The 26,351-nt window shown below is 40.6% G+C and overlaps 2 protein-coding genes across 5 annotated transcripts in view; one reads left to right on the top strand and one right to left on the bottom strand.

Moving 5' to 3' along the window:
• Positions 1–684: 684 nt before the first annotated feature.
• On the bottom strand, positions 685–11,647 carry ARMT1 (acidic residue methyltransferase 1). Of its 2 annotated transcripts, XM_061624135.1 has the most exons (6): positions 11,357–11,647; positions 10,976–11,101; positions 9,031–9,136; positions 5,963–6,198; positions 3,357–3,522; positions 685–1,895 (listed from the first exon to the last, which is right to left on the bottom strand). In XM_061624135.1, exons 1-6 carry the CDS (start codon positions 11,416–11,418, stop codon positions 1,134–1,136), a joined length of 1,458 nt encoding a protein of 485 aa, XP_061480119.1. In that variant the 5' UTR covers positions 11,419–11,647; the 3' UTR covers positions 685–1,133. The 2 variants fall into 2 exon arrangements, with proteins under 2 accessions (XP_061480119.1, XP_061480120.1); XM_061624136.1 differs by lacking the exon at positions 10,976–11,101 and having other exon boundaries at positions 11,357–11,644.
• Positions 11,585–26,351, top strand: part of RMND1 (required for meiotic nuclear division 1 homolog) — a 59,072-nt gene continuing 44,305 nt past the window's right edge. For all 3 annotated transcript variants that reach the window (XM_061624137.1, XM_061624139.1, XM_061624138.1), the window contains exons 1-6: positions 11,585–11,722; positions 16,726–16,814; positions 17,839–18,380; positions 22,981–23,089; positions 24,318–24,393; positions 25,401–25,440. In XM_061624137.1, coding sequence (XP_061480121.1) covers positions 17,883–18,380; positions 22,981–23,089; positions 24,318–24,393; positions 25,401–25,440 — 723 coding nt within the window. In that variant the 5' untranslated portion in view covers positions 11,585–11,722; positions 16,726–16,814; positions 17,839–17,882. The remainder of the gene's footprint in view (positions 11,723–16,725; positions 16,815–17,838; positions 18,381–22,980; positions 23,090–24,317; positions 24,394–25,400; positions 25,441–26,351) is intronic.

Below are 26,351 nucleotides of genomic sequence, written 5' to 3'. Positions count from 1 at the left end.
TCACTAGGTTGGATATGAAATATAAATACAATGCTATGTATTCTCCCAACTAGGCAATGTAACTGGGCAGGGTAGGAAAGTCCCTTTCCTTCTCACATTTTCCCGTCTGCTGCAGCACCCATCCACTGCTTACACCTCCTTCACCTCCTGACCCTATCTCCCCACCCCAATACTCCTGAGTAATAGGCAGGCGGGGAAAGAAGAGAATTCGATCCCACCAAGTTGCCAGGAATCTCAACAGGGCAAAGCCTCCAATCTCTGGCTGTAGCTAGCCCAGAGTGCTACTTAAAGCCTAGCAGGCTAGAAAGAAAAAGGTGTTCCCTAAACGCAACAAAAAGGAGGCATGGCTGTGGTGCTGCTGGGATTGAACTATTTATGAAGCTGGATGTGTTTTGGAGAAGCTGTATAAACCATGTAATTTTCACTCTGACAAAATCAGGATCAAAAAGATCCAAACATTAATAAATTATTTTTACAGTGTTTCAGCAGAAAACTCTATAACCTCATAGTGGGACTCAGTGCTGTCATCTTCCCTACATGCCAGGTTGCTTCTTTAAACTACAATGGACCAATGTATTAGCTCTTGTACCGTATAAATTTTGCCACCTGGGCTCCTACTGGGACAAAGGGCAGAATATAAATCTAATAAATTAAAAATAAATAAATAAATAAATCACAAGTCTATTTACATAAGCCAATTTGAATCAATTTATTTCAGGTAATCTTGTCCAGAGACAACTTAAGATCAAGCAGCTTTAAAATAAGACTTGAGCTATAGAAATGCAAAGTTAAAACTTTCAGCAATCAAATTTTGCCATTTGTATGTTAGAACAGAGATCAGACACATAGCAGCTGCTAAAGTTGCTCTCACTCAATGTCACCTCTGTCTAGCATTCTTTACTTACAAATAAAATATCTAATAGAGGAAACCTTTAACATTTTTCATAATTTAAGACAACGAATACCAGAAAAGGGTTTGTACCATGTCACAATTGCACACCACTTTTAAAATAGCAGTAACACCTGTAGAAGAGAACATGCGTATTGAAAGCCAATGGTCTTTCAACTTTGTTGGTCAACTTTGACCAACAAAACATTTAGCACAGCACTATCCTTCATACTTTGGAACTCAATCATGAAGCAGCATCAAACTGAATGACTCCATATTTCCCAATGATCATCCATTCAGGTTCCATTTTAGTAAGCTGTTCACCTTGCCCAGGTTTCAACCCAACCTGGATATCACATTTTAGTGTTCTCAAGCTACAGAGAGGCGCAGGATGAAAATTGTTCAAGGCCTGATGGAATGGGACTGTGAATTCCCATTTCCGGTCACCTGTCAACTTTCTGTAGTTCAAATCACCTTTAAAAATAATTAAATTTGACTTCTGCAACTCTGTGTACAAATCAGGAGCAACCTGAGCCATCCTAGAATATTCATGTGGCAAAGTCCAGAACAAGTGATCATGATAAACCCACGCACCTTTTTTCATATAGCCCTCCCAGCAGACACCACACCTAGACATCCACTTGTGATTAGCTGACTGCATTTGCTTAATTGTCCAGTTCATGTCATGCTTTGTAGTATCCGACACATACCACGGAATACTTTTTCCATGGAAATGAATCTCAGTAGCTAACTTGGAGGTTAACAAAAAGTCAGCCAGTACAAGGTCAGCAGTAAGTTCAAAGCCAGCATTATCCAGGACGATGTCAAGTCTAGTACTCTGTGCATTCAGGTTCTTTTTGTTTGTAAGCACTGACCAAAGCTTTTCCATGTGATCCACCAAGATAAAAGATTTTAACTCTTCGACAGATTGTAATGGGTCAGACTTCTGAGAACTATCTGCAGCGGCTGACAGTGAAAGATCACACTTATTACCCCAAAGAGAAACCTAAAGAAGGAAAGAGTACACATTAATAAGTGTGCCAAAATGTTTTTGCTTTACTATACACCAAACACATTTAGGCCAAGAAATGCCTTGTTGCCCTATACATCACATATATTTATGTTCCATTCTAATGACCCACAAAAAGAATATGGACTCCAAAGGCTATTTAGCAAAGAGGAGGGGTGGAATCCAATCTCCTTACTCTCAAACAGTTGGCTGAAGAGATTCCAGCTTGATAAAAAGGGCTATATACACAGCCTCATCCCAGATGTTAAATAAGGCTGGGGAACTATGCATGCAGCACCCATTCACATAAACTATTCCCATCCTACTATGGATATGGATACTGAAGCCTCCATCCATGCACATATATTCCCTATCTAGAACAGGAAGCTGTTTTATATTGAAGACTTATTATTATTTATTCCATTTCTATCTCACCCTTCCTCCCAAAAGAGCCCAGGGGGGCAAACAGCAGCCAGGGGACTGCATTGCTCTTTTGGCTTCCCGGTGCTGTGCATTGCTGCCAGTTACTGAGGAGGAGGAAGAAAACAGAGGAGAGTTCACCATGGTACAGCGTAGCCAATTGGGCACTCCCAATGCTGCATCTGCACTGTGCAGAGCTTCCTGCTGCCTTGACCCTCTCCCTCTTGGTAACTAGCAGCAACATGTGATGTTGGGAAGCCCCCACCCATGCAGCCCCGCCAGACACTATGGTGCTATAATAACATACACACCCATGAACTGTGGAGCACAACTAACTCCAGGCTTGCACATTCATAAGCAGAAATTACATTTATCCAATTTTTAAGTCTCAGGTTTCAGTGACGTTTATTAGTATTGAACAAATGAATACCACATCAAAAACTCTGGCAGGATACCAAAACCAGGTTCTGGCAAAGGAGAAGTAAGTGACAACGGAGTTAGTGGGGTTTGATAAATGGAGAGGAGGAGAAAGAATGTATGTGCTATTTTGTGAAGTATCGTCATATGAACCCATGGGTATTGCTGAAAATAAACTTCAGAAAAACACTTCAAGATCATCTGTGCCATAGCTATTAAATAGATTATGCGCATGAAAAAGAATTGGACTCCAGTATGGATCTAATATAATATTTGGGTAATTTGTCATGCTTTTTTCTAGCTTCATTATTAGAAGCACAACCAATGGTATTAGGCGGATTTTGCTTATCTTCTTAAACCAATATTGCAGAGAAGAGTGTATGGTGTGTTGAAGGCTTACATGAATTTAATTTGCTTAAAATTATTCTGATGGAATAGTTTTTCAACACATTTCCTTATTCAACACATTTTCTTATTGGAAATGTGATTAAACATTTAAATATGTAGTTAATATTTATAATACTTATTATTTAAATTTATCATTAGGCCATCTGAAACAAGAAACTCAAGTAGAAAAATATTTGCAACACTAAATATTTAAATAAGTACTATTAAATTTACCTGAAGCAGTCTAAAAAATTCCTTCTTCAAGAAATTTTCATCTAGCTTCTCAATGTTTTTCAACATCTCTTGTAAAGAAGTACTTATAATAATAACAGCTTGTTGAGATTCAAAGAAATTGTGTATCTTTTCTTCTTTAAATACATCATAGTCACTGATGAGTGGACTGAACAGAAAGGAGGCAAAACATTAGTTTTTACCTTGTTAAATACCGAAAACCATGTCTGCATGTTGAACTTCCCCCAACTGCTTGCCCCATGCCATGATATTATGGTGTGTATTTCCCCACCCTGTTGTGTTGTTGTTATGTGCCTTTAAGTTGATTACGACTTATGGCGACCCTATGAATCAGCGACCTCCAAGAGCATCTGTCATGAACCACCCTGCTCAGATCTTGTAAGTTCAGGTCTGTGTCTTCCTTTATCTAGCTCCAAGTAATTTAACTCGTTCACACATCACTAAGACAAACCATGGCTAAGCACGAATGAGCAAGCATGGTTATGCACAGCTTGGAAGTGTAGCCACTCTCCCCTGTGTCCTCCTGCTACCACAGTACTGGGAACTAAGCCATCATTTGGCTTAATGTTCCATGTGAACCTGGGATCATGGTTTGTCTCACACAAAATAAATCACAAGCAGTAAGCAAAAAACAAACCTTAGTAATGGTGTGTGGTTTGTGTAGGGCAAGACAAGGCATGAGTCCAGATTCACACACAACCCTAAGCCAAACCACGGGTTAGTTCCTGGTAGCATGGCAGTAGCAGAAGGAATGAAGTGCCTGCCATTTCTTAACTGTCCACCAGCACTCTTGATCATTTATGTTAAGCCATAGTTTGTCTTAATGTTACGTGTGAACCAGGACATTGGTTGCAGCTGTCATTGGTGGGGAAATGCACAATATGCCAACATAATGACAAGGGGGTAGGTGTCCCACATGTTATGAGTGAGAACATGAAGTTCCACCCTTAGACAAACAGGTTTCATTTTACTATGTAAATATTAGAAAAGTATTTGAAAACAAATGAAAGTTTCCAGATTCTCTCTCCCCCCCCCAACCCATCATACTTGAAGCATTCATAATACTTCAAATTCTCCCTTGGCTAAGAGTAGAAGGCAAGAATGTTCAATTTGATTTTTATATTAATCACATAAAATACATGCAGTACATAAAATAGGAAGTCAGAGCATTGGTTCAATCTAGTTCAGTGTTATCAGCACTGCCTGGCACCAGCACTCCAGGGTTTTCAGACGGGACATTCCCAACCCTACATGGAAATGCTAGGAACTGAAACAGGACTTTCTGCATGCAAAGATGATGCTCTACCACTGAGGTGCAGCTCTTCCCTTTTTCCCAGCTCTGATCAACAGCTTAGTTCTAAATATACAAATCCAATGAAGTAATAGCTGAAGTTATAAATATACTAGGAATATTTCAAATTTCTCCCTTCCTTGCTTATAATAAAAAGGACAGCTGTCAATGACATTATAAAATACATATCTGAAGTTACTCAATTTAAAAAGATAATTATCAATCATGAACTCATAAGCAATGATATTTGACATTTTAATGACAGGTTATATGGCCTTTCATATGAAAACAATTCCAAGTAATAATAGATAACAAACCATCATTGATATTATGAAACACAAAATGGTTTCAAAAATGAAACAAACATTACATTTTTTTTCTTCCCAAGAAATAAGGTATTCCTTAATCCTTCCAAGAGCAGGAGAAAAGAATGGTAACATTTTTTTCCTCATCATTTCAATGTCATCTAATAGGAGTCCACATGCAATCTATACTCCAGAATTGTGGTTACTACTATATTCTAAGGCAGTGTACTGGCTATGAAAGTGGGTTGTAAGTTATGTAAATTAATATCATGGTTCTTAAAACATCTTATCATCTATACAGTATTTGTCAACTGAAGTTTTCATTGGTTGCTGGTTTTCTATGCACTTCAAAATAGGAAGTTGTCAACATTTTTCATTTACTAGAAAGATGAATGACAGAATTAAGTTGTAGACTAAAGTGAACAAATCACATTTTTAAGAACTTCATTAATCACAGAGTCAGCAAAGGAACAAGTGAATTCCAAGTTCTTAAAACTTTGAAACAAGAACTAAAATGGAATTTAGTTGTAGTAGTTATACCACACCTGCTAAATGAAGTCTTCAGGTGGCTTCCAAAATGTAATACATGAAATTTGTCTACTAGAAAGGAGCAAAATCTGCCTTGCCCAACTCTTCAAATGTTCCACTACCACTCTGCAGCTGAATTTGTGCACCATACAGCAAGTTTCAGAGGAGTTAACATGAGGCCTGAAATGGTTGTCAGAGCAGCCAGATCATAGTCCCTTCACAGGTTAGTGTTTCTTCATCTAAGCTGCTGCCAATGTACCTCACAAGTTCTGGCTCCTGATGCCAGATACAACTCTACTTTGCTGCTGACTAGAAGAAATCTGGAGAGGGAGTAAAGAAAAGGAAATAGCTGGTACTTAAGAGTGAGTTCTGTTCTGTTTTACCATAAGCCTGAGCTTTCTTCCTTAATTCTCCATCCCATAAATGAAAACCATACACATACAGCTGACATCATATATACTTACTTTTGAACGAGGGCTTCATGAATTCTACGATACATGTAACACTCCGTATATAACCAAGGAGATTGAAACCAGCTTGGTGGTCCATTGGATAAATTTCTATGATATTCTAAGTACTGGTTCCACAGAGTTGTGTCAGGAAGGTTATCATTCAAGGCAACCAATGGCTTGTCTGTCTGAAGCTCATTCCGTAACTTGGAAAGATAGGCTATAACTTTCTTCTCTGCTTCAATACCTTTCTATAATAAAGAATAAATTGATAAAAAAATCCAATCTAAATGTATTTGTTAATAAAGTTATGTTTCTTATAAATTGTGGAATCACGTCAGGAATTCCAATCAAAAGTGCAAGTCCATAACTCATTAACTCTCAAAGTTTCAGGGTACAGAAACAAACTTGTAGGTCAGGAACCTATTATATGGGGGATCTGTGGAACTTTTGTGCTTTGCAAGCTTTTCTAAGTCTGAGACTCTTTTCCTCCTGTAATACCCAAAATTCTTCAGACCCCTAACAATCCTAGAGAGAGATACTTCTATGTGGAAAATAAATCTTGCTTCTGCTTTTCCATGCTACCTGCATAACTGAATTACTCTTTATATAAACTGGAAATATAGGCAGGACTGTGATATATAAAAAAGATGGTAGCATTCAAACAGGCTGAAGTACTGAACAGCAGCATGTATTTTGTTACATATCCCCACCTTTTTAAAAACTGTATTTATTGCCTATTCTAGCTGACAGAAACTAAATACCAATCTCCTACAAGCAACAATAACCATTAGACATCAGTAAGAAACTAATACCATACAGATACTGCTGTATCTCTGAACTGCATATCTATGCAGGCCATATGTAAGCCAGACTTCTGCAGAGGTCCTCAGTATCTTAATTCCTCTTTTTCTAACTTCGATACTCTGCTAAAATTGTACAAATATTTAAAATGTTTTCTTCCCAGCACTTCTCTCTCCTGTATACTTTCTCACAGCATTTGAATAAGTGCATAGTTCAGATTTTTTTTTTTTTTACACACCATAACGGTGATATTCTGCCAGAATCCAGGGCAGTAACTTGAAATATTTACTCTGCTATCACCAGAAATAACAGCCAGGAGTCAAAACACTGCAGTTAATATTCCATGATCTCCAAGCAAAAAAAAAGAGAAAGAAGTGGAAAGACAAAAATTGGCTCATTAGTCAGAGAGAAGAAATAAAATAGGCCAAAATAAAAGGGGAGGGAAAGAGAACAGACGGAGGACCAAGTGATCATACTAAGGGGAAATATATATCATAGAATCATAGAATAGTAGTTGGAAGGAGCCTATAAGGCCATCGAGTCCAACCCCCTGCTCAATGCAGGAATCCAAATCAAAGCATTCCCGACAGATGGCTGTCCAGCTGCCACTTGAAGGCCTCCAGTGTCAGAGAGCCCACTACCTCTCTAGGTAATTGGTTCCATTGTCGTATGGCTCTAACAGTTAGGATGTTTTTCCAGTCAAAATCTGGCTTCCTGCAACTTGAGCCCATTATTCCGTGTCCTGCACTCTGAGACGATCAAGAAGAGATCCCGGTCCTCCTCTACGTGACAACCTTTCATGTACTTGAAGAGTGCTATCATATCTCCTCTCAGTCTTCTCTTCTCCAGGCTAAAAGTGCCCAGTTCTTTCAGTCTCTCCTCATAGGGCTTTGTTTCCAGTCCCCTGATCATCTTTGTTGCCCTCCTCTGAACCCATATATAACTCTTACAATAAAACTATAAGACTGTACTCTGAGCAACTCCAAAAGGGTCTCTCCACCTGGGTGAATGGGCAACAACACAACAAATGATGTTCAGTGTAAGCATCTGCAAAGTGATGCACATTGGGTCAAAAATCCTAACTTACATATATGGTATCAGACCTGGTGATGACTTGCCAGGAAAGAAATATTGGAGCATGATGGATAGCTCAATGGAAACATTAAACCAGTGTGTGAAAGGATTGTTAGGAAAGGGACTAAAATAATTCTGCAGGTAGCATAATGCCTTATATAAATCTGTGGCATTGCCACTTTTGAAATAGTATATAGTTACAGTTACCCAATCTCAAAGAATATTATAAAGCAGGAAAAAATGCAGAAAAGTAAACCCAAAATAATTAGGGGGTTTGAGCATCTTCTTTAGAAAGACACTCAAGCAGATTTGGCAGTCTTTTCTTTGGAGGGCCACATTCCCTTGGGGGTATCTGTCAGGGTCCACATGCTGTAGGAGGGTAGTGCTAAAGCCAGCTCTGGGTGGGACCAGAACAAGTGAGCAGGGCCACCCCTTTCTTTTTCTGCCATCCCATTCTCTCTCTTGGCCCAAAATGCTGTCAAGGGAGGGACAGATCACTTTTGCCAGAGGCCTGAACCAATTGCTTGAAGAGAACTTCTGAAATAAGGCCAGTGCAGCCCTCTGGCTACAGATTGCCCCACCTATGGACTAAAGCATTTAGGGCTTTTCAACTTAAGAAAAAGTGACTAAGAGGAGACATAACATGTTTATTGAATTAAGCATGGTATGGAAAAAGTGGAGAGAAATATTTGTTTTCCCCTCGCGTGATTCTAGAATGTTTTAAGATGTTCTTAAACTTGTTTTTTAAAGATGTTTTCAGTATGTTTTGTTTTAATATGTTTTAAAGTCTTTTGTTTTTTAATATGTTTTAAAGTGCTTTTAGTGTTTTGTTTGTTGTCCAGGGCTCCTTCTGGAAGGAAAAGCGGGATATAAATTTAATGAATAATAATCATCCGGGGGTCATCCAATGAAATTGATAAAAGCAAATTCAGGATAAAAAAGAAAGCACTTGTTCACACAATACATAATTAATTTATGGAATTCACTGCCAAAATGTGATGGCAACTACTTTAGATGGCTTGAATAGGGACTTAGGCAAATATATGGGCCACTGAGGAAGCAGGGTGCTAGATCTTTAGCCTGATCAGAAAAGCAGAAAAAGAGTTCTCTAAGCATGCAGAAATAATTATACAAAGTTATAAACATGCTTAAGATTTTTGATAGAATAGTACTGAGAGAAAGAATCAAAGATAGTGATTTCTTACTTCTCCATGTTCTTCAAAGAATTCATTTTTATGTCGATGCAGAGTATCAATAACTTTAGTCAGGATTAGAGGCAGCCTGTCTTTAATTGTATTATATGCAAAGGATCTATGAAGAACAAAACAGTATTGTTTAGGCTGGTAAACAGCCACTTCATCCTTGGCAATCACCATAATCAGACAACTTAAACCAGTTTGCTTTTACATGGAAGGAGCAAACTGCTGTATTCAGTCATCACAATAAACCATGATTTATCATGGGGGAAGTAAGCCCAGCCTCCTCCCAGGTTTATGCACCCCTCCTCCCCCTGCTGTGAACATGAGGACTTAATTATAGTTTGTTTAAAACAAGCCAACTTCAAACCATGAACTTCAAGCCATTCAAACCATATTTAAGATTAACCACAATTTAGGGTTCAGATGCAACACCTAAACTGTGATTAGTTGAAATTGGCAGTGAAAGTTCCCCATCTTCTGTTTATGACTCTTGAAGGTGAAAGAGAGTAGACTAGGCTTGTTACCAGTGCAAATCACGAACTTTGGCTTACCATGTCTGAACAAAGGCTTTGTCTAAAGCTCACATGCCCCTCAGCACCACATCCCAATGCAAACAGAGTGTTCATCTAATTGGCACTTTATCATTAAAGTTGTAAAGATTCTGGCCCAATTAATATGGAAACCAGAACCATATACTGACTCCATATATGAAAATTAAACAAGAATGTGACTTCCAAGTGCCCAAATTTTCAGGATAGGGTTTTGTTGTCTGAATCTTACACAGAGTTTACTGTGGAAAATAAATGTCAGATTATTACATCATTGTATGTACCACAGCAACATCTAAAAACCATGTCTCAGACAATAAGAACTTGCAAGGCACTTGGCAAGATAAGCTGAATATTCAAATTCATAACACTCTTTAATAATCTTTTTTATCTTAAAACCAGAATGTTAGTTGTCAGACTTTCACATCTTTTACTATCAACAAGCAAACAAGTTTACTTTCCCCCTAAAAGGGGGGGGATGGGAGGCTACCATATACCCCAGTTTGATATATCTAATTACCTAGAGTAGTGGTTCCCAAACTACCTGAAAATTACTGATGGTCTTGGCAGCCCACTTAATGATCTTTCTGCCTGTTGTAGCAATTGTAACAAGCTGTGCTAGATGCTGTATGATTTTAACTGTATGTTATTGCTTCTTTTATTTCTTGTATTTTATTGCATTTCACAAAATTCAAACTAATTCAATAAGACAATATAAGAAATAAAAGCAACGACATACAATTAAAAATCAATATGAATATTTAATGTAGACATACTACAGATGACCTGAATGAAGCTCGCAGACCAGTTTGAGAACCCCTGACCTACAGACTAGTAAGAAAAGGTACAATTTGCTAATCCAAAAATTTAAGTTCTGCTGCTAGGTTTCAGAGTAGATGAAACTCTGTTAAAATTTGTTTTGTTAATTAAAATCAAATTATTTTACATGTTAAATTGCATAATCTAAAATTAGATTATGAATACAAGTATGATAAATTTATAGACTCCATGGCCCTCTATCAAGCACATTGCTCAAGGTATCATTTGGTTATCGTGAACAAGCTTTGTTTCACGCATTCTTTTTTCTCCTTAAATAACTTCCTAGCTTTCCGCCAAACCAGAATCAGAAACCCACTTCAAAATGACTTCTAATTCTACTTTAGAAGCCAGCTTCTTGTTTATGAAAAATAGAGTGATTGGTTTAGATATAATAGCAAACCTCGGTTTTCTGCAATCGGAGCAATTTGGAAAGGGAAAAGGGTAATACTTTTGTTGTACAGTACTCGAATAACAACAATAACAGCCAAGCCAAACCATTCTATCCGAAACAGACCATTGCTTTCCTGGCTGCTACTGCAAGTCTCCCTTTCCCCAACCCAGAAATGGTTCAGTAGAGTACTGACACTTCTCTATTGCATGTGCCGTTATCGGGGTATTCTCCGCTTATGCAGTAGAATTCATGTTTCATGTTTTGCCTAAGCGACATAAAATAGCACACTCGCAGATAATTTCTGAAGAGAGAGTCAGATCTGGAAGTGTCAGACAAGAGCAAAAACGTCAATTAGCGATCAGCCCAACGGCTCACACAAACGTGGCGTTTCCAGTCGCTCCAAGCGGCTGCCTGACTGCGAGGAAGGCACGAAGAAAAGGGACGTCCGAAGAAAACTACCGTTGTCCCCTGGTACTCTACGGCTCCAGCCCTTCCCTGCTGGCCAACGATTTACCCTTCTCCAACCCCCCCTTTCGTAGAGCCCCGACGACGTGGCGGGGGAGACAGGACGCACCCCTTAAACTTGCCCGCAAGCTGTGGCGGCAGCGTCACCTTCTTCGCCGCCATTTTACTCATTCTGCCGCCGCCTCAGGACGTCAGCCGGTGGCTTTACGCACTTTCCAAGGAGCGCCTGTTCTTATTGGTCAGTGGTTTGGTTTACTCACACATCGGGCTAGGCAGGAGGGGCACGAAGAAACCAGCCCCTTCAATATGGAAGGCGGGGAGATATAAAGTAAAACGGAGCGGAAAGCTATAGGAAATCATTTGAGACACGGAGGAAGTGACGATAACGCGCAACCGCTTCTGGAGTAGTAGGACTAATGCGAGTGGGGGCGGAGAAAATGACATCACGTGTCAACCTCATAGCGGAAGGGGTGGGGTAGGTTTTGTGGCGTTTGCTTTTGCCGCCCTCGTAGGGGAAAGCGGGTTCTTCTGCTTCACCCTATCCGTCAGAGCCAGGTTGGTAAAAGGCTCCAGCGCGTGGACCTTCACCCTGCTCATGAGTGGATCATATTTGGGGCGTGCGCATGGCAGTTGCAATGGCAGAGCAGGGGGAGCGGGTATTCTCCCTCTCACATTGAAGCTTCCTCATCAGAGGACTGTGCAAGAGTCACCTTGCAGGGTTCCTTAGGGTTCAGGGTTTTGTCTCCCATGCTTTCTAACAAATCTTCATAAAGCTGTTGAATAAGGTTGTCCAAAGTTGTGTGGTGCAGTGACACCAGTATGCTGATTACTCCCATGTCTATTTTTTCTCCCTATCATATCTAGGTGTCGTAGTGTTTTCTCTAAGCAAGTGCCTGAGCTTGTTAAAGGCAAATAAAATAAATCTCAATCTAGGCAAATTAGAGACCGGGGGGGGCGGGGAGGATCACCTCAGTGGATTGATTGCCTGAGGAAATACTTGTCCTGGATGTAGTCAAACTTCCATGAAAGGGAAAGTTCGTAGCTTGGACTTCAAATTCCTCCTGGAAGACCAGGTGGTATACTTGCTGCATCCACTAATGTAAGATAAAAACCTGGTGACTCTCACCTATCTCTTGGTGTTTTTTTTACATTATGTTACTGCAATGCAATCTGCATTGGGCTGCCTTTGAAGATTGTTCAGAATATGGTTGTTGGACATAGGCTAGACTAGAGTGACTAAACTATGCTTGTTTTACAACTTAATTGATTATCTGTTTGTTTTTCCAAAACTGCTTCCAAGTGTGAGTTGGAACCTTTAAAGCTGTATATGGCCTGGGTCCTGAATATCTTTGAGTTTTGGCCCAACTTCTGCCCTTTGTGATCAGATGTCAATTTGTCATATGCTCCAGTGTCATTTTCTGGATGCCCAATTTACTTTGAGTAGGATTTTGTTGTGTGGTGGCCCCAGAACTGCAAACTGCCTCTAGCAATGAGTGTACATTGCTTGTCTCCTTTTAAAACTTAGCTGAAAAGCAGTATAAAGAAATTGGAAATAAATAAATAAATATCAGAAGATGTGGTAGTGGCCACTAGTTTAGATGTTTTTAAAAGAAATGTAGACAAATTCATGAGCCACTGGGGGAGGCAGGATGCTCATACTTGAATCTGGACTAGCAGGGCTCTTTGTAACTCCTAATGAAAACAGAAAAAAGGCTTTTCTAAGCATGCAGGATTACAGAAAATATTGTTGGGCTTAAGATTTTGAGAGAACACTGTAGAAATGACATTAACAGAAAAAGGGTCAAAACTATCAGTTTCTTACTTCATTTTTATGTCAGCGCAGAGTATCAAAAACTTGAGTCCTAATTAGAGGCAGACTGTCTTTCATTGTGTTATATGCAACAGATCTTTGAAGAATAAAACAACCAGTTTGTTAATAGCCACTCACTGTGATCAGAACTGTCAACAGGTCATTGAAATCTGGAAATGAATTATCTATGTATAACAGACCTGGGTGGGTGAGCTCGGTGGCCCAGTGCTAACCCAGCTGTGCCCATCTGAGTAGTTGGTGCAGCACAATTCCAGGTCATAGGGACGTGGAGGGGGAGTTGCAGTCATCCATAAAAATTCCATCTCCCTTAACAGGAGACCAGTCCATACTTTGGTCTTGAGGGGCTGTTTGTGGTGTCGGCCCAGAGAGACAGAACAGGGATGTTGTTAGTGTACCATCCGCCTTGCTTCCCTACAACCTCCCTAACTGAGCTGGCGAATGTGATCTCAGATGTGGTGTTGGAGAACCCTTTCGTGGTGATGGGGGACTTCAGTATTCATGCTGAGGCTGACTGAAATGGGCCAGCTTGGGACTTCATGGCCTCCATGACAACCATGGGGTTGTCCCGATACATCAATGGCCCAACCCATTTGGTTGGACATACCCTTGACCTGGTCTTTGCCAAAGAGTGGGTTGGTACTACCCAGTCGATTTGGGGACTCACTGTGAGTTTGTTGTCATGGACAGACCATTCCCTGATAAGGTTTGGGTTGAATGTAGCTACTGCACTCTGCAAGGGTGGGGGACCCATAGAGATGGTCTGCCCTTGGGGACTTACGGAATCTGATAGATTCCTGAGTGCTCTGGGGGATTTTCCAGTTGGCATGGCTGGTGCTCCTGTTAACGCTCTCATTTCATTGTGGAATGGTGAGATGCATAGAGCCATCAACACAATCTCTTCTGAGTGCCCCTGCCGTCGCTGTGGAGCATGTAGATCACCTTGGTATTCCAGTGATCTGTGTGCAATGAAACAGGAGGATCGGTGGCTGTAGCGCAGGTGGTGCAACTCTCGGTCCGGACCTGACCGGGCACAGGTAAGGCTGCACTATTGTGCCTATCACGTGGCACTGGTGGTGGTGAAGAAAGCCTCTGCCACCATTGCATCTGCAAGTAGCTGGCTGGCAGAGCTTTTCCATGTAGTGAATGGGCTTTTGTCATTTGGCAAGAGAGAATTGTCTTACACCCTTGGACAACTTTGCAAGGAGCTTAGGGACAAAATCAATCAGATTTGGACAGAGGTGGATTCCACAGTTAGAGCAAGTTCAATTGGGGCGTCCAGAGCACTGTCTCTTTCACCTGTATTGGATCAGTTTCAATTATTATGGCCTGAAAATGTGGACAAGCTGCTTGAAGGAGCGCGGCCCACAACCTGCCCCCTTGACCCATGCCCATCCTGGCTGCTGAAAACTAGCTGTAGGAGACTGACTGGGTTGGGTCCAGAGAGTGAGTAATACTTCACTGGAGGAGGGAGAGGTACCATCTGCCTTGAAGAAGGCTGTGGTGCATCCCCTCCTTAAGAAGACCTCCCTGGACCCAGAAGTGTTAAACAACTATCGCCCAGTGGCAAATATCCCCTTTTTGGACAAGGTACTTAAGAAGGTGGTGGTGGTCCAGCTTCAAGCATGCTTGGAGGAAACTGATTACTTGGATCCATTCCAGTCTGGCTTCAGGCCTGGCCATGGCACTGAAACTGCTTTGGTCACCCTGATTGATGACATTTGTCAAGAGAGAGATAGGGGAATGTGACCCTGCTTGTTCTTCTTGATCTCTCAGCAGAGACCACAGTACAGTAGGGCCCCATTCATATGGTGGGTTACTTTCTGGACCCCCGCTGAAAAGCGGAACTCATTGAATAGAATGGTGCATAACCCCCGAAAACTACTGTAAAAGCAGAACAAGCGCCGTATGAGTGGGGCTTTAGTCTAATTGCGTCTAATTGAGACCGCCACATTAGCGAAGCGCTGTAAAGCGAAGTGCCGTAAAGCGGGGCCCTACTGTATCCTTCTGGATGGTCACAAGGAGGTGGGGGTTGGGAGCACTGTGTTTCAGTGGTTCCGCTCATTCCTCCAGAGCAACTTCCAAAAAGTAGTTATGGGTGGCTACTGTTCAGCACCATGGGAATTATCCTGTGGAGTTCCACAGAGCTCCATCTCATCCCCCATGCTATTTAACACCAATATGAAGCCACTGGGAGCTGTCATCAAGAGATTTGGAGTGAGGTGCCATCAATATGCAAATAACACCCAGCTTTACCTCTCTATTCCATCTGAATCAGGAGAGGCAGTTGAGGTGTTGAACTGGTGTTTGGAGGCAGTGATGAACTGGATGTGGGCCAATAAATTGAGACTGAATCCTGAAAAGACAGAGGTGTTATGTCCAGACAGGAATTATGTGTTATGTGTCCAGGAGGTGGGAAGATAGCCTCTTCTAGATGGGGTTGCTCTTTCCTTGAAGGAGAAGGTCTGCAGCCTGGGGGTACTCCTTGATCCAACACTGTCACTGGAGGTTCAGGTGACCTCAGTGGCTAGGAGGGCCTTTTTCCTGCTCTGGCCTCTGTTGGACAAAGAAGTGTTGGCCACAGTGCTTCATGCTCTGGTAACTTTCAGACTGGATTGTTGCAATGCTGTCTACATGAGGCTGCCCTTGAAGACAACTTGGAAACTTCAACTGATCCTAAATGCTGCAGCCAGATTACTGGCTGGGGTTCCCTTTCAAACTCATATAACCCATTTTAAAACAGTTGCATTGGTTGCGTTAGTTTCTGGGCTCAATTGAAGGCGCTAATGCTAGTGTTTAAAGCCCTAAACGACTTGGGTTCCACATATCTGAAAGACCACCTCCTTCCCTACAGGCCCTCTTGGGTGTGGGGCCCTTTTGGTAGTTCTGCTACACTTGGAAGTTCAAGGTGGTGGCGGCCCAGGAGAGGGCATTCTCTGTGGCAGCCCCTAAGTTGTGGAACTCCCTCCCCACTGAGATGTATGTGGCAACTTCAATGAACAACTTTTGACAAATGCTGAAGATGCATCTTTTTACCTTGGCCTTCAACACCTGAGATGTATATTTTTAGGATCCACCCTATTTTCTGTGATGTTGTTTATGTTGTTTTTAACTGTTTTTCATTATGTATTTAAAATTGTTATAAAACACCCCCCCCGGACCTTTGGGTGAAGGGTGGGTATTAAATTTTAATAATAATAATAAATCTTTCTGTTGGCTTATAGCAGCTTCTGGGGGGTATTATTGTTGGGATCATGGCAGTGGAGGCAAGGATTAAATTCCCCTCCGAATGTACCATGATCCCAATACCCACCTCCCTGAAAATACAGTGGCAGACACACAATCTCAAGTGGTGTATTTCATTTCATGTCTGGTTTGGTCCTTAGTGCCTCAGTTCACATAGGATGCTGTTCTTGCCCTTCTCCATTATAGATCTGCATTTCCAGTTTGAATCTAGGGTTGTTTTTCAAGATGTTTTAATATTCATTCATTGAATTGTTAGTTAAGGTGGAAAATGCTTTCTTTCATGGTGTGCTGGGACCAGTAAAATTGGGGCACTAAAAACAGCGTCTTCTGCTGCCGTCTTTTTCTTGTCCGAGGATTGAACTTAGGTATGTAAAATTTCTGATGAAAAAATATGATTGATGCAGGAATGGCCTGACCTGAGGGAGCAAATTCTGCAGTGGAGGGAATATTGGACATGTGTTGAGATATCCAGCCGTTGTGGGGGAACAATCATGTGAGTGACAATCAAATGTAAGATAGACCGTTAAGGCAGCATTTCTCAAACTCTTGAAATTTGGCTTCCTTTTATATTCCATCCAACTCAGCATTAACTGTCTTTTTGCAGGAAAGCACATTTTTTTTGCAGATAGCCATGTATATGTGTCTGTATACAGCTTGAAGCTAGGTAATAGGGCAGCAGCTCCTTCACCTATAGCAGAGAATCTCTCTAGGGCTGTAGTGCCAAGCCTCACCTGCTGGGATGAGGAGAAGTGGAAGGCTTCATATGACTTTCTCTTTTACTAGAATTTCATTTTCTCTCCCTCACACCTCACAGCAAGGTTGTGTCATTTTCTGCTTGAAGACAGAGGCTATTGTAATGCCAAACCTTCACTAGTGGACCCCATCTACTGTAGCGTCTTTCTGCCACGAAAGTAATTTTCCTTAAGGTGTCCTGTACCACACCACAATCTGACCCTAGGATCTAAGGAATACATTTTGACTTTATTCAAAGTAGCATCTTAACAAATATGTTTCAGTGTATGGTGTGTCTAAGTTATCCTCTTGCTTACTAGCTGATGAAACTGAACTGTAATTGACTAGGGCTGGAATCCAATACACACTGTCCTATGATTTGAACCCAGTGGAGCTGAGTAGACATATTGGATTGCAGTCGTAGTCATTGTTTGACTTGCTGTTTCTGTGCTGAAACATCTAAAAATCTACATACATTCAACTATTGGCCTTTGCCCCGTTAAAATCATACTACACGGAAGAAAGGCACATCTCCCTGCTAAAAGTTAATAAAACTTTAATATGTTTTAAGAACAGATATTTTATGAGAATAGATATTCAGGTTTAACCCTGTGTTTGGCCATTATGATTGCTATGGTGGGTATTGTATTGTTGCAATCTTCTTGCTTGCTTCCTTTGGAGCTGAGCCTGCAAATGCAGAATGAACCCTGTTAATTAATATGATCGACTTGCAATAAGCTGTAATGCAGAACTGTTTTTGTAACATAAATCTTGCTCCTTTTCAGGAAGTTAATACACTATAACTCTCTTATCAGAGCACAGTGAAAAGATGGCAACTAAACTACTGAGATTCCTGGCTAGATCTTCATACAAAACAAGCCAGTGCCAATACTTGCATAAATACGGGTTTTCAGCATCAAGCAACAATCTTCAAGGGGTGTCGAGCACTTCTCTATTGGCTTATAGATCCATCAGTATGTGCATTCCAGAGGCAGTAGTTTCTTATTTAACCCACATCTGTGTGCAAGCCAAAGATCAGCAGAGACTGGAAGCTAATGCTACTACTGCAACAAAGACTGTGAACTATTTGAGTATGTATATTTGTTCTCCATATGGGGGACAATTTTGTGCTCTTAAAAACACAAGTTACCAGCACAATTCAAAGTGTATAAGAAAACTTACATATACTCCAAATCGGCATTATTCAGTTTTATCAACTAGTACCATTTTGCCAAAACAAACAGTTGTGCCAGGTAAAAGACCACCAAAGGCATCTAGGACCAAGCAGCCATCTAGAGCTAATCTACCACTACCATCTGAAACTGAGGTAAAGTATGAAATCTTTAAAGTCTATAACTCTGAAGAGTTACAAAGATCAGAATCACGTTTAATAACGGGTATTACGCAGGAATGGAGAAAATCCACTCTTCTCACAATATGAGGTGGCCCAGTTCATAGAATCATAGAGTCATAGAGTTGGAAGGGGCCTTGTAGGCCATCGAGTCCAACCCCCTGCTCACAGCAGGAAATCCACAGCTAGAGCATGAAGCACAAGCTCTTTCTTGACCCACTTCCCCAACTCAGGTTGTAACAGCGGCCGTGGTCATATCCTATGGAAGAGCATTCATGCAGGAAGATGGGCTTGTTTTCTTTGCTGAAGCCCCTATGCCTCATGTCATGCCACTTCTGTTTTCATTCCTGGCTTGACTGTTAGTAGAAATGTCCTCTTCAAAGAGTGATATATCAGTTGTGCTTGATGTGAGGAGGTTTACTAGGCATAGTTTTAAGGACCTCTCTGGTGATATAACAAAACAATATTCATGTAAAATGCATGGTAAAAAATTGGATCAAAGCAAAATGAACTAACTTGAATGGTGAAAAGAAAACAAGTGTTTGTTTAAATGTGGTATTTAAATATATTCAGCAAGCAAGTACTGCAGGGGTGAGGAACTTGCTAGTGGGCCAGATTCCTAATTCTCTCCAGCCCTTGCTGGCCAACTTTGACAGGCGGGCAGAACTACCCCCCTGAAAGCTGATGCTTTGACACCTCTCAAAGTTCAAAGGAGGTTGCTGTAACTGCTGATCAGTTGCTTAGTGGTTATAGCAACCTCCTTTGAAGATGGCTTTTAGTGGCAGTCGGCTGATTGGCACTGGGAGCATGTCATCAAAGAGGCTTGCTGCAAATGCTGATTGGCAGTTACAGGGTACCCCTCTGAAGTCTCAAAAACAGCTTTTTTTCTTTTGCAGAGGAAATAGTTTCAATTCAAAGCTATTCCTCCAAACTGAACATTTTTCTCTCTGTAAATTACCGTATAAGAAAAAATGCTCTGTTTGGAGGAAGTGTTTTGAATCCAAACTGCTTCCTCCAGCCTCCTTGGCTACACCAGGGAATTCCCAGCTGGCAAAGCTCCCCCATGTAGCGAATCCCAGCGGAGGTCCTTGTCAGTGCTTATCAGCTGATTGACCCTGACAGTGAACCCTGCTTGCAAAGGAACAAGTGACAGCTCACTTCAAGCTCCTGATGTCAGGAGTGGAGCAGGTTGGTATGGTTTGTGGGAAACAGCCTTGCAAGCCAAATTAGAACTTATGCTGGGCATAATTAGGCCCGCAAACTGTAGGTTCCTTACTACTGGAGTACTGCAGTCACTTATGTAAGAGAAGCCACACAGATTGCTAGACACTTCATTGTTGCTATTCCAGAGGAAGTAGCATTTTTGGTCTTCACTGATTTTTTTTTTTAAATGCTAAATAAAAATATTTAACAGTAATTGTATATAACTTTATTTCTTTTTAAATTGTACAAACAGTTTAGGTCCTGTGTACCTTTTAAAACAAACACCTTTCTTGTACTATCATAGCCCCCAGTTTTAGAACAAAGGTGGCTAACCTGTGGCCCGGATCCAGCCTGCCAAGTTGTGGGAAGAGTTCCACCAACTCCTGCACCTTTATCTCCTGATCTAATCGGGAGGTAAAGTACTCTGCCTGTTCTTTAAGGTAAAAGGCAGCAGTTTTACCTACCTCCATTCCAGGGCTGGAATGGGATGGAGCGAGGGAGAAAGTGCTGTGTGCCTTTGTGTCTGTTGAGTGTGTGTATGTGTGCTGTGATGTGCATGTGTGGTGAGAGTATGTGTAGTGTGTGTGTGTGTATGCACTGGCTATGCCCACTGCTGGCATGTGATCCCTGGAGGAGTGGTTTCACTGTCAAGGTTGCTGAACCAACAGTTTTGCTGCACTGTAGAGAATAGCCCTAAAAATCCTAGCTAGCCTAAATTGCAGTGTAGACATACCAGTAAATTCATTTATAAACATAATGGTTTAGACGTTAGAAATGTAACATCTGCACTGAACTATATTGTGAAACGGGTTTACGAATTGCAACTGGGCTTGGTAGCTAACAATAGTTTTTACTAGTTAGCTGGAATATGTAAATGACTCAGAGCACAGACAGAATACTGTTCTCTTTCCACTAAACAAGTGCAGCCTGGCCCCTCCTGCTTCAGCGAAAGAGAAGGGCTTGCAAGATGGGCAGCATGGCTTTCTCACAGGCTGAAGTTCCTATAATTCCCACTTTAGAAGCTGCACTGCCCCAACCTCATTTGCAAGTGACTTGTACACCACTAAAGAATGCAGAACTCCTCACCCCAAAAATAAATAAAAACCAGTCCTCGTTCTTCCCAAGTCAAGCGTTTCTTTACAAAAATATTTTCCCCATAGCTCATCAACTTCTTTGCCTTGGCAGACTCTGTTTTTGCCCCCAACCCCTACAAAGAGTTTCATTTGTGCCCAATCGCAGCCCAGCAGGAATCTCTTTTCAATGGGGGGGGGAGCCAGCAAATATAATCCATTCCTTTATAGAAGTTCATTCCTGATATGCTGTAAAGCCTCCATTTTCTTGGGTGTAAGTTGAGTCAGGAAAAAGACTGGGCTTGTGGAAGGAAGACAGACTGTGCTATGGTGGAGGGCAATAGAAAATGGCACACACCCGCAGAAGGAATTTAAAAATAGCCTGACTGGCTCTCACTGCCAGACAGTTAATTGGAGGACTGTGGCAGTCCTTAGGAATTCAGCAGCAGAGGCTGGTCTGGAAGTCTAGTTTACTGGCTTAATAGGGAAAACAGCCAACAGGGTCTCCCTCTGCTCCTTTAAGGGCCAAAAGTGGCAGCTTCCTGTTGGTGGAGAAAAATTGCTTGAGGGGTTAATATCATCGTGAGGACCATGAATTTAATGAGCTTGAGTGAAATCATTTTCCTGGAGCCAGAAAGGACATGTTTAGGGAAAGAACATTATCCTAGCAATAAGTACAATAGATCTGGTTGGTGGTTACGAGAAATGAACCCTTGGCTTGGTGTCCAAAGCCCGCAGAATAGAGATGCCTGATATTGGAGAGACCGGAGGAGAGACTACAAATCAGACGAAGAGTGGCACTGAACTACAGATGCACACACAAAATGCAAGCTCCCAGCTGACTAGGTTTTAGTGAAAACAGGATCCCTCTTCTATTATACATTTATCTGGATTCTGAGGCTGTATTTTGATGTTTATTGTGAACTGCTTTGAGAACACTCTCTTGTGGGAAAACAGCATTTAAATTAGAATGAAACTGAAACACTAATAGCTTGCTCTTTGTGATGTAATACCATAAAAATAACTATTAGGGAATGTTTTCAGAATTGTTACATGGGGTGAAACATGTGTAATACAATCTCCCAAGGGCTGCTCTTGATCAAGTGACATTGCAGCAAGTGGGGGATTTAAACATGTTATCCTTTGTAGAATATGCTCTTGGGTTCCCATATCAATGAAATGAAATTTCCATTTCCGAAAACACTAAATATCCAAAAGGCTTCTGAAAAGAACATTCTTTTGCAGACACCATTTTCTGTTGCTGTGGTTTTTTTCCATCTCAGAAATACAAGGCAAAGTGTCAGACATGTTGAAAGAGTAGGTTACTTTCAGTGAAAGCTGCCACATGACAGAGTTTTGTGCCAGAGATCACACTGACTCAGACTACATAAGAACATGTGCAATTAGACATTTCTTTTTCTCTGATGTGGAGCTCCACCTGCTGGATGCAGAAAGCATTGGGCTAAAGTGGGGTTTTTGTAAGGACAAATATTAATTTTCATACATGCAAGAGAATAAAATATTAATCAAAAGTCTCGGTGCAGAAAGTCAGTTCTAAAATCCTAACAAATTGTCACACACTTTTTGGATTGTATGAAGTGTTGGAAGTTAACCAAAAATTATTTTGTTCCTGTTTTAGAAAATAAGATGAATCTTTTTAGTGTGTTGCCTTTTGAGGGACCAGAATGAAGGGCATAAAACTTTAGGGGCAGCCATTTACCCAAGTACTTCAGGTAACTTGTAAATATAAGAACAGGAGGTGTATATACTTGTAGCCCAATCTTATTTATTTGAAGTGAGTCCCACTAAATTCATTTTGGCTTGCACCCAACTAAATTCGGATAGGATCATAGCCATATTGGTTTAAGCTTTTAATAGGTACACAAAATTGCTTCGCCCACCAAACTCCAGGATGCTTCCAGAGAGCCTGCATTTGGTCTTGTTCAATAGATACGAAATAGGGAGGGAAGAAATGAGAAGAAAGGAGGTCCATTGCAATATTTTACACATGTATTCTTACTGATATTGGTGAAAGGTTTGCAGTCTGAATCTAAATTCTTGTATACAATCAAATAGCATTTAAGATTTATGAAACCCAGTGATTTCGTTACACAAAACATGTAGCTACCTACTAGCAAAATGCTAGGATGGCTCCACCTCAAGTATTTGTGTGGCACTTAGATTTTGATACCGGGGGTCACAACCCTCTAGCATAACATAACGCTAGTGACTGAGCCAAATAAATGTCCTCTAAATATCTCACTTGATCATTTTCTTAAACTAAACTTTGTTTCTTTGGCCAGGATCTGATGCAGTGCACAGCCTTTGCAACAGCAGATGAATATTATCTTGGTAACCTATGCCATGAACTGACATCATGTGGCTATGTTGAAATAACAACATTACCTAGAGGTAGACCTTTTCTACTGGAAATAAGTTGTAGATTGAATGCGTGGAGCAAAGTTCCTCTTAGTAATACGTCTGGAGTGTTTATATCAGTTTTTTTGAGCTGATGTTGTTTCAGAGATTATCATCGTGGAAGAATGATTTTCACTTTGTAGATTCTGTATCAAAGCTTTCTGAGCAGAAATGCTGCTTGAAACATAATCCATTGCATGGTGTAATGTGGCTTGGATGCTATTGCACCAAAACCATACCTACTTCATATAATTCTAAGAAATGAAACAACACTTAAATATACGCAGAGGCACATTTACAAAGCATTTCCCTATGACCTGCTCCTCATGGTGATGCCTTGTATACTTTTGGATTATTTTTTTCCTGAGCTGTTTAAGCTCAGAAGAGCAAGTCGGTAGGGAAGCATTATAAAGGTACTCTGTGATGTGCCCTGCATGTATGTCTCTAAATTACATCCGTAAAATGAGGAAAGGCCTTGTGTAATGGCTTGTTTGCACTTAAATTAAGCATAAATTGTCAATCTACATCAGAGTAAAACAGTATCTAACTTGCAGCCAAATTCAACTGAACATAATTTTATTCTCAGATGTTGACAGGATTTCTTGTCTTCAATTCCTGTAAACCTTATCTGAAAATAGCACTGTACACATGGGCACCTCCAATTGCAGTTCATGCTCTGGATGTAATATCAGTGCCCCTGATCAGAGTTTCAGCCAGCCTGGAGCAGGAACTCTGTAATGCTTTGGGGGCTCTTGGGGGAAGGGGCTCAGGAGAAGTAAATCAAAAGGAACCCCCTTTTCTACTGTTCTGCAACCTTTCTTCACTGTGCTATATAGTTCTAAAGGGCTTGAGGCTCAAGCTTATTCTGAAGAGTGGGAAAGAAGAAAGGTACCCCATTTCCTCTCCTCAAAATCACCCCTTGTAGCATGAGGATAGCTTTTTAAGCAAATCCTAATCTCATATGGAGTTTACTATGAACTGTGAAGGGCTCAAGCTAGCCAATTGCCCCCACCCCCAGTGACATCCTTAACATTTCATAGGTTTCAAAATAAGACTGTATTAAATTGTCACATGGAGAATACCCTTTGGTTGTTTTAATTAGATGTAAATGTTCAGGGGGGCATACTTCCAGATAGGTTTGTGTAGGATTGTTGGCTAAATGTTTTGAAGGTTATTGCTCTATGTTGAAATATGATTCCAAATCTGCTTTCTTATAAACAAGATGCAGCAAATGTTTTGGTGATTGGCACAGAAAACTCAGCGAAAGAATATGATCCTGGGATTATTTTTTTCTTCAGGTAAGTTAAAGCCCATCAAACTTGTAAAATAAAATTTTAATTCTAATTTAAATTAAAATCATAGGTTTAATTGCTCAGTCTGATAGCAAACTCTGGGACTTGGGGCTTTAACAGGTTTTAACCCCTCTGCAATCCACATTGATATTTTTCCTCCCTCTTTGCTGTACTGAATTTGGAGGGGGGAGCTTTAAGGCTGCCACCTTTCTTGATACCTATAGGTGTGCATACATTCCAAGGAGTAAGCCCCATTAAACACAGTGACAAGGGTCTACTACTTAGAAAATATGTATAGAATTGCACCATAAAGAGGTTGTCTTCTCTGGTCTCTATATTTTTTGAAAATAAACTACAATTGCAACAATTTCATAGTTTTTAAAAAGCTGTTTGCTTTCTTCTGACACTTCATGAAGACACTACCACTGAGGTGAGGTAATGTAATAGTAATTGGTTAACCGGGCACTTTTGAAGGCAGACAACTAAAAGATTTAAAACTTTGGATGAACTGAGGGTTATAGGATTAGGGATGGATGGAACATTATATTTTCACTATCAGTTTTGCATGGGTTTATTCATATTCCATCTTGTTTTTGCATTAATCTGCATTTTAAAAATAAGTCCATATAAAAATCTAGTTAAATATGTACTTACATTTTTATCACACAACATTATTTTCATATGTTTTTGAATATGCATTTCTTTAAATATGAATTTAAAATGTATTTTCTAAAATACATAATTTTTACACATATTGGTATGTTTTTAAGGTGAGAGCTGTTGCAAAATTTGGAGAAGTGTGAAAGCCAAAGGATAATTACGTTCTGATTTTGTGTTAGTTCATGAAGTGTGAATTGGGTCAGTTCACTTAACAAGTGGACCAAACTAAATTCTTCTCCATCCCTACTAATCCTACCAAGAATAGAGAGAATTTCTTCATGCTTAAATGCGCTTTTCTTAGCAAGAAGTATAATCTATGTGCCTAACACCATCTTGCAATTCTGTTGATACAGGGAAGGATCTGTTGTGTTCTGGAATGTTGAAGAAAAAATGGTAAGTGGAAGGCAGGTTTTGTGAGGTAAACGTCATTCTCTAAGGACAGAATATGGAGAAACCTATTGGTTCCCAATCAGAAAGGGTGTGAGACAGGGGTGTATTTTATCACCCTACTTGTTTAATCTATATGCAGAACATATCATACGGAAAGCAGGATTGGACCAAGATGAAGGAGGTGTGAAAATTGGAGGGAGAAATGTCAATAATTTAAGATATGCAGACGATACCATACTACTAGCAGAAACTAGTAATGATTTGAAACAAATGCTGATGAAAGAGGAAAGCACAACAGCAGGACTACAGCTGAATATCAAGAAGACTGAAGTAATGACAGCAGAAGATTTTTGTAACTTTAAAGCTGACAATGAGGACATTGAATTTGTCAAGGATTATCAATACCTTGGCACAGTCATTAACCAAAATGGAGACAATAGTCAAGAAATCAGAAGAAGGCTAGGACTGGGGAGGGCAGCTATGAGAGAACTAGAAAAGGTCCTCAGATGTATCACTGAACACTAAAGCCAGGATAGTTCAGACCACGGTATTCCCGATTTCTATGTATGGATGTGAAAGTTGGACAGTGAAAATGGATAAGAGAAAAATCAACTCATTTGCGATGTGGTGTTGGAGAAGAGCTTTGCGCATACCATAGACTGCGAAAAAGACAAATAATTGGTTAGAATAAATTAAACCAGTACTATCATTAGAAGCTAAAATGATGAAACTGATGTTATCATACTTTGGACACATAATGAGAAGACATGATTCACTAGAAAAGACAATAATGCTGGGAAAAACAGAAGGGAGTAGAAAAAGAGGAAGGCCAAGCAAAAGAGGGATTGATTCCATAAAGGAAGCCACAGACCTGAACTTACAAGATCTGAACAGGGTGGTTCAGGACAGATGCT

This window comes from Rhineura floridana, chromosome 4 (assembly GCF_030035675.1).
Source record: "Rhineura floridana isolate rRhiFlo1 chromosome 4, rRhiFlo1.hap2, whole genome shotgun sequence".
Classification (NCBI taxonomy): domain Eukaryota; kingdom Metazoa; phylum Chordata; class Lepidosauria; order Squamata; family Rhineuridae; genus Rhineura; species Rhineura floridana.
Note: the sequence above shows the minus strand (reverse complement) of the source record. Positions and strands in the feature narration are given on the sequence as shown.

Coding starts and splice junctions, on each gene's coding strand:
- ARMT1 (XM_061624135.1), bottom strand. CDS start 11,418: ATGAGTAAAATGGCGGCGAAGAAGGTGACGCTGCCGCCACAGCTTGCG. Junction 6,199..9,030: donor TCTTTGAAGAACATGGAGAA/GTAAGAAATCAC, acceptor TCTTTATTATAG/AAAGGTATTGAAGCAGAGAA. Junction 3,523..5,962: donor CATGAAGCCCTCGTTCAAAA/GTAAGTATATAT, acceptor CTTTCTGTTCAG/TCCACTCATCAGTGACTATG.